General features: G+C 33.8%; 1 protein-coding gene across 1 annotated transcript in view; it reads right to left on the reverse strand.

Moving 5' to 3' along the window:
* The window catches only part of ASCC3 (activating signal cointegrator 1 complex subunit 3), a 294,604-nt gene that overhangs the window by 98,429 nt on the left and 183,052 nt on the right, over positions 1-13,123 (reverse strand). Inside the window, exons 26-30 of the mRNA XM_090279704.1 lie at positions 11,604-11,689; positions 9,822-9,988; positions 9,566-9,711; positions 9,319-9,439; positions 7,049-7,191 (exon numbers count right to left, since the gene is read on the reverse strand). Coding sequence (XP_090135830.1) covers positions 7,049-7,191; positions 9,319-9,439; positions 9,566-9,711; positions 9,822-9,988; positions 11,604-11,689 — 663 coding nt within the window. The remainder of the gene's footprint in view (positions 1-7,048; positions 7,192-9,318; positions 9,440-9,565; positions 9,712-9,821; positions 9,989-11,603; positions 11,690-13,123) is intronic.

Raw genomic sequence — 13,123 nt, forward strand, 5'->3', positions numbered from 1 at the left:
CACTATTTAATCAGGTGTTTAGAGTTAATAACTGGGGAGTACCCTGACTGGTGTGGCTCAGTGGGTTGGGGGTCCTCCTGTAAACTGCAAGGCCACCGGTTCGATTCCTGGTCAGGGCACATTTCTGCTGGGGGTGTGCGAGAGCCAACCAACTGATGTTCCTCTTGCACATTGATGTTTCTCTCCCTCCCTTCCCCTTTCTCTAAAAATAAATAAATAAAATCTTAAAAAAAAAAAAAAACTGGGGAATCATTCTTGATTACACATTTTCTTTTTCTCAACCTCCAGTCCTTATATATCAGACAGTACTACTGAATCTAGCCTAAAACTCACCTTTTTCATTCCCACTGCCACCACCCAAGGTCGCCCTTCGGCCACCATCAATTCCACGCTTACTTCCATTTCAATCCATTTTCTACTAAACAGCAAAAGTGGTCTTAAAATATAAATTGGAGTATGTAACTTGTCTAGCCTACACCTTTTAATGCCCTGGAACCCCCTCTCTCTTAGGCTTGGCTTGCTTCCTTGCTTCCTTCAGTTCTCTGTTCAAAGGCACCCTCATCAGAGAGGCCTTCTCTACTTACAATAATGTACACATTCTACTACCACTCTCAGCACTCCCTAGTCCCTTGACCCTGCTTATCACTTTCTATATGAATTATCACATTTTGACATGTTTGCTTATTATGTATCATATCATAACTAGAATGTTAGTTGTATAAGGGCAAGAATTTTACCTAACACAAAGAAGGAGCTCAATACATGTCAGTTTAATAAAGGAATCAATAAACCCATTCCTATATTCGAGCTCTTTGACCGTGGGTTTAAAACCTTGCAAGAGCTGGCTTCTGCCTATCACTCAAACTTAACTTGTGCCACTCTCTTCCAAGCTTATTCTGCTCCAACAGAACCACCTTTTCAGTTCTCTTCCCTTCACCTGAAATGCTGTTTTCTTCTCTTTTGGTGTAGCTACCATGTTCTCATGCTTTGATTCTCAGCTTAAATTATCACCTCCTTAGAGAAGTCTTCTCTATCATTCTATTTAGAAAAACCTGCCATCTCTCATTCTATTTTATTCACAGCAATTTTCATAATTTGGTATTGTTTAATCATAGATATATTTAAAATTTGTATCTTCTTCATTTAAGCTCCTTGATGACTGAGATCAGAAGGCTAACACATTGCCTGGTAAATTGCAGACATTCAATGAATGTTAAATAAATGAATATTTTACAAGTTCTGGTAAGAGTTTACATACTGATTTAAGTTAGAGAATTACTATTTTATGGATATTTTTGAGGAGGGGAAAGAAAGAACGCCTGACTATGTGATACCAGGTAACCTTGCAATTGAAGCTCCTGATCATGAACTGGATATTATTTGATCTATCTAGTTATATATTTAGATACATGTAGCAGCAGGCCACTGTTAGTAGAAATTAAAGGACCAGATGGAAGAATATCATGAGAGGTTATTCATGAATAGAACCAGAGGCATGGAAACATGGAACAGACTGATAGTTGTAGGAGCGGAGGGAGAGGGAGGGTGGAAGGAAAGGGAAGGGAATAGCCAAAGAACACGTATGAATGACCCACGGACATAGACAATGAAGAGGGGATTGACTATGAGAGAAAAGGGAGCAAAAGGAAAAAAAATTGGGACAACTGTAATAGAATAAACAATAAAAAAATAAAGTAGAAAAAAGGAACTTTTACAATAAAATTATATATAAGCAACCACAAAAAAGTACATTAAAAAGTGGAAAAAAAAAGTTATTCATGAAAATTCCACGTGTGTGCCTATTCCTGCCACACTATTCTTACTTCAACCTACCTAGGCCCATGGGACATTTCTTACATCAAGTTGACTAAGGGGAAAAAATATTACAAATGAGTTTGAGTAAGATTGCAGTGACACTGTATAAAGTACACTGATGTGGTGTGACATCCCCTTGCAAGGATGACTAAGGAAAGGAGTAAAAACGAAATATCAAGTATTTCCCTGTCAGAAGCTTGGCAAGAGTGCTATTTGAGAACAGTTGGTGAGAAAGGCAGAGTTTTATGTGCGTGAACTTTTAGACTGGTCCCAATAAAAGACTACCTATATATCATAAAGATGTTCACCTAAAAGTTAACAGCAGTGTGAAAATGCTGTTAATAATCAAGTGACCACTTCTGATGATACCAGGCAGCCTCAAGGCTGACCCCAGTATTTTGTGCAATGAGTTCATGCATGAAGTGGGGCCACGGTGGGGGAGATGAAGACTAGGCATGGGGTGGATACGGACTTTCATTGCCTCAGTCAGACCCAGCACTGCCAACGCTCAGTGCCTAACATGCCACCAATGTACACAACCCTGGCCCATGATAAAGTACCTTACCCCTGGGACCACATACCTATCTACTGGTAAGAAAATTATATTTGACCCTTTTGGTCACAGACAAGGCATCTATTTGAGATGATATCTTATGATTCTTTTTTCCTGATCATCAGGTTCTGCCAGTAGCTTCAAGGAGAATTACTGAATGTCTTATACATCATCCTGATATCGTGTAATGTTTTTGGCCACAGAACTCACTTCATAGAGAAAGGTTAAGACAATGGATGCTATGGGATCTGTCAGTCTTATGACGTCCCTTATTCCCCAAAAGAGCTGGCTTTATAGATTAATGACGTACACTGCAGCTGAGAGGCACTGCTTGGGTAAGGCTGGAATGCCATTTGTAGGATGAAGTGTGTACTCTGAACTAGTTATTAATAACTCAATGATAACTATTTTTTCTCACTGCCAGAATATACAGTTTCAGGAATCAAGTAGTGAATGCACGAGGGATGACTTTTGCAATCATGGCTACTAAACCACTGAAAAAATTTTATTTCCTTTCTCTATAATTCTAGCTCTGCTAGGTTAAAGGCTTAACAGTCAAGAGATGTAACAATTTACTTGAAAGCTGAAACAACCACATGTCGCTTTGGGGCTCTCATGGTGTAATTTAGGTGACTGATCCTGATGTAAAAATTGAGCTGCTGTTATACAATCAGGGGAGGAAAATATGTAGATGAACCTTAGAGAAATCTCACACACTACTGCATCGATATGAAAAATTAATCAAAGTGAAGCCCTATATGTTTAGCATATATAAAAATATAATTTCTAATATTTTAGGACTGTAGGTTTTGGTTACCTCACTGGATAAAGATATTAATTTCTTTAGAGGCTGCTTAAAGAAGTGTATAGGTGATGGATGGTAGAAAAAATAAATCATGAGTATTGGTTTGACCCCCTGATCAGGTGCGGAAACAAATACTGTGGCCTTTATCCATTTCCTTGCTATCTCATATATGCACTAACATATTTCACATATTTTAACTGATATTGTTTCTCTTTCCTCTCCCTGTCCTCCATTATTGAATATAGCATGTGTTAATTGTGGGTAACCTTACAAAGTAGTCCACTGGCTAGAGAAAGAATATTGAGATGAGACTGCAAAAGAACCAGAGGGTGACTGACTATAACCAAGAGATCCAGGACTAATGAAGTTAAAGATGAAATTTTCAGTTGTCTCCCTGGGGAAAGATAAGTAGATTTGGGATATATGAGTGAGAACTGCATTGTTAGGAAAAATTAAAAAAAAATTTTTTTTAAATGTAGGCAGGAGAGAATGGTGTATGAGTGTGTTTGGGTAGCTAAAGGAATGTAGTGGATCTTTGCTGTTCATAAATAGCTAGTATCTGAATACCTCTTACAAGAGAGGTCAAAGGGGAAGATAGTCCCTATTTCTGTTGCATGCCAGAGACTGAAGCCCAGGCATTCTGATGTTTCTGTCTTGAACTGGAAGCTTGAGAGAGTGAGCAAAAACCCAACAACAGTTTGGGGTTAATGGTGGAAGTAGTGGCTGTCAAACTAAGAATCCAAGAGACATGGCAGCATATGCCCGTGAACTTTAAAAGTATGACGAGAAGTAACTACACAAATGATGCAAATACTTCAAAATGGTCAATATGAAAGGGATAACTTTTGTGGTTTCTTCATGTTGTAATAGGATTTCACGTCAATGATACATTTGAAGGGGTCTTTCCTAATACTTGACTTTGAAACATCAGTGGGTCAAAAAGATAATAGGTAATTAATCTAGCCTTTCCTAAGAAATAAATTAGAACAAGTATATTCTTACTTATTCTTTCGCTCTATCTTCTTCAGATTTGCCCCAGCTCTCTTTTCTGTCTCCCCTTTTCCCCTCCCCTTCCACCTCCATATCTAGGGTCACTTCCCAACTTAGTGACGTTCAACTGCAGAATGACTTTGGTGCTGCCCTGTACCACAGGCACCCTGCTGCAGAGCTGCAAGGATAGCTGCTCCCGTGCTTACAATGCATCCTCTGAATGTTCAAGTTGTCAACACTGGAGTCCTACCCAGAGTGCTTGTCCTGCCACAGAACACCAATCTGACACTGTACCAGGAGCAGCAACAGGAATAGCCTTAAGCTTCCAGCCCAGGATATTATGGAAAGTAACTCTTACAACAATTAAAGTGTTAAAAAGAACTCCCGTTTTAAGATGTTTTAGGGGATTCATCAATGGAAATGCCTGTTTTATAGTAGGTTTTGGTACAATCAGGTTGAATTTTGCATAGTGATCAGTTACAAACCCTCTGAAATTTTTATCTGAAAGGTGTTTGCTTTTAGAGAAAGGAATAAAACAAAGCCAGGGTTTTCTTAGTCTTGAGACGATCTTGTTGAAATGAAATGACAATTTCTAGCTGTCCTGTTTTAGCAGTGAAACTACAATACAGCAGAAACCTTCCAAGTAAATGCTATGGTTTCTAGTCAGCCTTTATGAGAAATTTTTGTGCTGACAAAGAATACAAAACAGAGAAGTAACTTTATACAATGGTTGAGCTGTCCATCGTTCCTTAGGTCTCATACATTAAAATGAAAAAAAAAAAAAAAAGAGTACAGTTGTACTGTACCCAGGAAGAGCACATGAGGTTCACATTTGAGCTTAATGTGAGTCACATATGTGCTAAATGCATAGCTCCTATATATATACTTTCAGCCAACACCCCAAAATGTGTTCAGTAGGTATGTACTTTGTACCTTGACATCAAAGAAAAGTCTCCATTTGGAACACTTTTAGGAATGAAACAAAAGAGAAAAAAAATTAAGCCTAAATCGATGCTGCACATAAACTAAACTGTCAATAGTCCATACATCTATTTTTTCAGCATTTCCCTCCTCAGTCAAGATACAGTTTAGACACAACAGGGTGATTATTTAGGCATGCTAATTAAATAACACAGGATAAGAAACCTCTGGACAAATTATTTTGATCTTAAAATATCTTGTATAAATATTTTACGTACACAGAGAATTAACATTAAAGAAGTAATGATGAAACTTGAAAAATAAAGTGATAGCTTTCATTCTGCTTCAAGGAGTCATGTGATATCTTTTATATGAAACTAATTTTGAGGTCTGCTACTTATTAGTAAATAAGGTCATCTGTGACCTTATGCAAGAACATTTTGAAATATTAGTTCACTATCATTAGTTAACACATTATTGTTATACATACAGTAGCATGCTGTAGTGTTAGTAGTCCTAAACCTAAATAAGTCAGGAGAAGTAGGAGGGGGAGAAAGTGCCAACAGTTGAGACTGCATACTAGTTGGTTAAAAAGTGTTTTTACTGTTTTTCAGGCCGCATGAAATGAGAAAAGGGAGATATGGAGGAAGAAGGAAGACAATGAAACAATTCTGTCACCAATTTCATCTATTTTTTTCATCATAACTCCAACTAGAAAAAATTTTTTTTTAAACTGGAAAAGTATAAGAAAGGAAACTCATTATATATAAATCTATGGGGGGAGGAGAAATGTCTACACTGAGGAGTAGTAGAAGGAAACATATTAACAGACTGTATCATATAAAATGACAACACTTATTTATAAAAAGCTAATAAGATAAAAAGTCATCAATGAACTAGAACTAGCAAAATTAACTAATGAAGCAGATGAAATATTCACATGTATATACAGTAAGAAACATTTATAGGAAAAATGAAATCATACAAAGTTTTAGATGTATGTGTGCGTGTTTTAACTCACTAAGGCTCTCACACAAATTTATAAGAAAAAAATCTGTCCTGCAACAGATAAAGCCCAGATAAATGAAGAGATAAAAAAGAAAAAAAGTAAACAGTTAGTAAACATACGTATGAAAAAAAGTTCAAGTTCACAAAAATCAAGGCACACATTAAGCATTAAAATACAAACATTTTATCTATAATGCATCAATAAATTACAACAAAAGAGGATGTGGTAAAACTGTCACTCAGATACTACTGATAGTTCATACATCAATGTGATAACATCAAATGGAATAACCTTTCTGGAAAGCAATTAGTGTATGTGAAAAATTATAAAGATATTTATATTATTTGACCTATTAATTTTAAATTTAAAACTCTACATTAAGGAATTAATTCCAAGTAAAAAACCCTATAATAATAAAGTTGCATAATTATTTAATTATAGCAGAAAATACAATGGAGTAGCCACATAATGAACATAATTATGTAGATATAAAAATTGTAATTCCTTAAAATTTAAATGATAGTTATTACTTAAAGTATAACAACAGCTTTTTAATTTTTATATACTTAAGGTTTTCTACATTTTTGAAAATGGTCATGTTATATATTTTATAAAAAGTTAATTTTACAAAATTGTTTAGTTTCTTAAGGGTAGTAAACACTCAAATATGAAAACTTAGTTGATGTTAAAAGAGAAAAACTAGGGATAAATATAGATATAAAAATAAATGTTTAGTGGAAAAATAGTTAAAGAATATATATAAAAATATTAATAGTGTTAAAGTGGTAGTATTATGCATTTCTTCTTTCCTCTATTTTTTTCAAAATTTCTACAATGTTACACTAATCTTTTAGTATAGATTAAAACTAAACATAATTAAATATGTAATTTTCATTATACTACAATACATACTAATTTGACATGCCTATGAAGTAGAATAAAATACACTGCGTACCTCTCTTTCATCCATATTCAACCACTGCTTTGGATCTTCCTCAGTAGCCAGAAAGGCTATCAATTCCAAAGCAGTAAGACGAGTTTGACGTCTTGATGAGACAAATATCAAAACAGGTTTAGCTGGAGAATGGCTTCTAATTGCTGTTGAAAAGTTGTGGAAAGTAAAATGGTAAGTCACACTGAAGTCTGAATTTATTAGAATATCAAAGGGATACATGAAAGCTAATGCTGTAAATGATTTAAGTGAATTCTTAATTTGGTCATGAAGCATAGCATTATTCGAGGTACTACCAATAGATGTTGACATCACACTTGAGGAAGGACAGTCCAGGAATGGTAGCCCTTAGGGAGCTTGTTGCCTGGGACAGGGAAGATTCAACTTTGTTAGCTCCAGGTCCTGTTCTGAGCTCCTGAGGAAAGAGACACTTCAAAGCTGAGACTCTCCACTAATAGCTGTAATATGGATATTAAATCTTAGGCTGTGTTTTCTATTTCTGAGTTGGGTTAGCTTGCCTAAATGATTCTGCAGAGTTAACTGGTCCTGGAATGTGGAGAGCGAGTCAAGTCCTGCAGGGTGATGAAAGCTCTCTAAGAGAAGCCACAAAAATTCCTTTTGGTTTTGCCCTGTTGCCAGTAAATGGAAAATGAAGAGACCATGTATCAATTAACTAGTAAGAGATAAGCCAGAAGAAGTTTTTCCTGTTTTTCAAGTGGGAAGATAAGAGAATGTAGAAAGAGCTGAAGAGAACACTACCCCTGAATCTACATCTGCATGATGGCACCTGGGTAGTTGACACACGAGATGATTAGTTTGAAAACTGGGTCTTAAGACTGAAAAAAAAAACCTTAAAGAGCCACATATATTATTTGACCTAATTGAAAATGAGGTCTCTTGCTATAGAGAGGCTCCAAAATACTGGTAAAATGGCACAAGTAAAATTAATACTTATGTTTACCTAGTTTTTTTTTTTAATAGAGATTTAAAATTTTTATATAAGAAAGTTCAATCACCTTGTAATTTCTTGTTTCAAATGTGAGCTGTAGAATTTTTTTATGGACTAAGAAACAAGGTTTGTAATGGAAATGTTGACAGGACCTTGACTATATTTATACCCTAATAGTGAGAAATAAAGCCATCATAAAATCACATTTCTAAACTCAAAGGAATATAATGATCCACTATGGGCATAATTAAATAGTTTATAAAAATATGTACTGATACCATATTTAGAGAAGTGCACTTCAGTTATTTACTATTGATTTACACAATGTAAAATGCTTCATTTCAATCACTGGTATGCAATCAGCTGTTATTAAATAAATTAAGCAAACTCAACAATACATACTATAAAAAAATACAACTCATTTCTTATTTCTCATTCACTGTGTATCAGAATATTACAGAATGTAAATGGCAATGCTTTGATAAATCATATTAGAGATACAAGGTTTAAAATACACGTATTAGTACCATATTGGTATCATTTGTACACATAATCGTGAATGAATGCCTCTTTTTTAAACCTCAACATTTAATGGATTTTTGCTGCTGCAAGAACAGGTGTGCCTGAACAGCTCACGGCAGATTTATTGTTCATTAGTGATTTTGTACAATGCTTCTGTGGAGCTATAAATAATCTGAACTGCCAAGATTGGTCTCTAGTTCACAATCAATACTTTGCTTCTGTCATAAGGCTAATTACAGCAGCTAAAAAGTCACCTCACAACTGTCACCTCACAATCAACAGCAGTTCACATAAGAGAATTTATTTTGGAGGTTATTTTTAATTGACATAATAAATATTCCTTATGTAGCCTAAACAAAACATGTTTCTGTAAGAGTGTTATTCTTAATTTTTTTTTTTCTGGTGGCCTAATTTGTTAGAAAGGGAAAAACAAAAAATAAAATACAGAAACAGAAGCAAAAAAAAATACTAAGATTTGTAAGTTTTATGGTTTCTGGTAAAAATTAAGATTATGTGATTCCGTTTCTACTGTGGCTTCTATTTATCACTATTCAAGCTACTTCCATAATGAAACACCTTAACAGATTTTTAGACTGATTTGATTACTATTTAAAATTATGTAAATTATTGTACTACAAAGATCTTATCATTTATAAATCTAATACAGTTGCAGTAACTAGTTTTAGATATCTGTAGAAGCTGAAGCAATATCACACTTTCAAAGAAACCCAAATTATTTAGAATGCATTTAAAGGCTACCACATAAAATGGCTGCTATTCATTCCAAGAATCTGAAGCTTACCCTGAAATGTAGGCTTATTCATACTAGCCATACGTGGACAGTAGTGTTGACCTGGGAAACCTTGAATGTGAACTTCCAGGGGAACTGGGCGTACTGATGGCCGGAAGTTGAACAAGCCCATCTAGAGTAAAAATGAGAGAGAAACCATTTCCAGTTTTTATATTTAAGTTTATAACATACAGTGCCTCCTCAAGGCAGCCACCTAAACCACATTATTAAATGCCCGATCTATCAATCTTCCACAAACCTGACGAATATTGAGCCAGTCAGCAAGGTCTCTGGCATTAGCTAATGCAGTAGATAGTCCAACTATTCTAACAGGCTTTTCTGTGTGCGATGAGATGAAATTTGTTCGCGAGACAATGACTTCTAGAACAGGGCCTCTTTCCTCCCCTAGGAAATAAAAACAATGCACATTTTTCATTTTAACAAATCCTGATGCTGGCTGATGCAGGTACAAGAGTCAAAGTTTGTAAAATGGCTTCAGATACAGTGGTACCCACCAAGCAGATGGATCTCATCTATGATGAGAATTGTGACTTGCTTTACATAGTTCCTATTTTGCCAGCTTCTGCTGACTCCATCCCATTTCTCTGGTGTGGTGACGATAAGGTCAGCTTTGGCAATGGATTTCATATCAGGTGTCACATCCCCTGTTAGTTCAATAACTCTGGAGAGGAACAAAAATGATCCTTTTAACTTTTCAGGTAGCATATGACCTTGGAAGGGCAAAAATATATATTTCGAAATAATATTTTATAAGGCTTAAGACTATTTTATCTCCCTTTGATACCTGAAATGTTCTGTGACTTGAGTGCAAAATAGGTTTCTTAGGAATTTTAAGGTGATTTTTTTCAATAAAATGAAAGATATATACATTCAAAACTCTGACAATATAACTTTTATGCAGATACAAAATGTGTCAAACTTAGCTGTGATTATGTTTACAAAATCTCTACCCTGTGTGATTTTAGAGAGATGAGCTCAAACCTCCTTCTCACTATGCTGGAATAAAACCTTTCCAGTGAGGACAAATGTTACCTTATTAAGAGAAAACAAGGTATTAATTAAGAATATAATTATGTATAAGCTCCATTTCTTAGATTGAAATTTTCTTTATAGATTATAGTTAGATTCAAACATATCAGGACATAAGGAAAAAAGCTGGGACAAATACATGTCAGCACATTCTGAACAGGCCCAGTTTTGAGAGAGAAAGAAGGAAATTTGGAGGTAAACTCAAAATTAAAAAAAAATCACTACATAATTTTCACATGTTTTAAAAAGGGCAAGATTAGTTACTCCTAGTGTAGGGTTCCTAAAGCTTTTACAAATTTTCATTCATTTTCACTTTTATTTATTATTTTGAAGATGTAAAATACATTCATATGACTCAAAGAATACGTAGTGAACATTCTCTGTAACACGCCTAGTCTCCAGTCACCCAGTTCTCATTCTGAAGCAACCATATATTTATATTTGTCACCATTTTGCAAAAACAAACAAAAAAACAAAGGCAGAATACTTTATTTAAAACATTTTTAGCAGTATCTCTAGAGATCATTCGTTCAATATATAAAAAGCTCGTTATTATAGAGTATGTTTTCACTGTGTGACTATACCATAATTTATTTAGTGGACACTTGGGTTACCTTAAATCTTGCTATTCAAAACAATACTGCAATGAATAACCTTGTGCAATATTTAAATATTGTTTAAAAAGTGATGTCCTTCAAATAATTTTTACTGTTTGGTAAATTATGTTGCCAATAAAAGTGTTCATATTAAATAATCTAAAGAATTTTAGTTTTTAATCTTAAAACAATGGAAATATTGATAACATTTTAGTAGTAGTTACAATACCTTTGTTTTAAATTGCATTTTTCACTACCATTTTATATCCCCATACTCTCCTTCACCCCTCTTTCCCTGCAATCACAACACTGTTGTCCATGACCAGTTCTTTCTTCCCCCCCTTTTTTTGTTTAATCCCTCCACCCTCACCCTTACCCCAAGAGCTGCCAGCCTGCTCTTTATGTATGAGTCTGTCTCCATTTTGCTTTTTAGTTGAGTTTGTTCATTAGAACATTATGCTAAGTGAAGTAAGCCAGTCAGAGACAGACAACTAACATATGATTTCACTTATATGTAGAATCTAATGTACAACACCTTTACATAAAAGATCATGCAAATCACTGTAATAGCATTTCTCTTATGCAAATCTTTACTCGTTGGTCCCTTTAGATTATTCAAAGCATATCTTTATGGAAAAAAAAAGAACTTACTTTTTACCAAGTTTTTCTTCTATTCTAACTTTCCAATCATCCATTCTTTCACGTACTAGGGCTTTTAGGGGTGCAATATATACTGCCTAAATGCAGGGAACAAAAAGACTCTCATGAAAATAGTGACAGTAGTTTCAAATAAAGGTAAACTCCATAAAATTTATTAAAATAGTGACAGTGTGGTTTTCAAATGTATCTTATAATACTGAAAGACTTAAAAATTTTAATTAATGGGAAAACGTAATTAACTTAATCTACATTTATCCAAAGTAAGAGTGATATATATATATATATATATGTATATATATATATATATATACATATATATATATATAGTACATCATAAAAATACTGACAGAAAATTTTAAATGTTTTGTAGAAGGTATCAGAGATAATTTTTAAAAACTATTTTATAGTAAAATAATACTCTAACATAATGTAAAAAAATAAAACAATTGTGAGACAATATATATTACTTAAGAGAAAATTAGGGTTCAGATAAAAATAAGTTTTTCTCGGAATTATAATCAAGAGTTATCTGAGTTATAACTTTTTCATGAAAAAAACACTAATTTAAAAATTCTGAAGAGAAATAATCTGCTTTTCTAAATTTTAATGTAGATTTTTATAGAAGATGCCAGTAATACATATATTTTAGATGTTATACCTTTTATTATTTTCTTGAAACTGATACTAATAATCAAATTTACATTTAGATTATTCACTAAAAAATAATTATTTTCTTTCTAAAAGTTTTCAAATTTAGAGTAGAGCTCTACTGGTATATTAACATATCACCTAATGGATCAATAATCACATAATATACTGAGAAGCAGGAAAACTAAGCAGGGAAGAAAAGCCACCAATTGGAAGCCACTAAAAAGGGAAGTCAAAACAGTTCTGAAATAATACAATCAGAAAAATGGCACATAATTCCAATCACAATATATGAATTAACTTTCTTAAAAAAATGTTTTTAAACTGTACTTCGTATTTCAAGAACACTTAAAATCAATTATTTGACTTACCATGTTATTTTACATTACATAATGATGTCACTTAGAGAAAAATGAAATAAAAGCTACCTCAAATTTCCTGTGTATAATCAAACTATTTGTTAAAGTACTGTATTTGCATTTCCTTCATAGCCAGACTTGGGATTATGAATCATTATATATCTTATAATTATGGCTATGAGTTAAGTATCTTACAATGAAAATGCCAATAAAGTATATATCTTATGATGAGGAAATGACATGCAAGTACCAATATGTACATTAGAAATCAAACTAGAGGACACCAACATTTAAGGTAAATTTTCTCGTGGCCAGTTATTTTAATACTCTTCTGCCCCGCCCCCCCATCCCCCAAACTGGACTTCCCCTCTACCAATGAGAAAAATGTCCTAGAAGAGCTTCAAAGCTACTATTGAGTCCTGCCAGTATATTTAGAACTGGCTAGTGTACAGATTATGAAATGCCTTTTCTAACTGAATGTTAATATGTAATTATTTCAAACAG

Source organism: Furipterus horrens, unplaced genomic scaffold (genome assembly GCF_987537825.1).
Source record: "Furipterus horrens unplaced genomic scaffold, mFurHor1.1.pri manual_scaffold_6, whole genome shotgun sequence".
NCBI lineage: Eukaryota > Metazoa > Chordata > Mammalia > Chiroptera > Furipteridae > Furipterus > Furipterus horrens.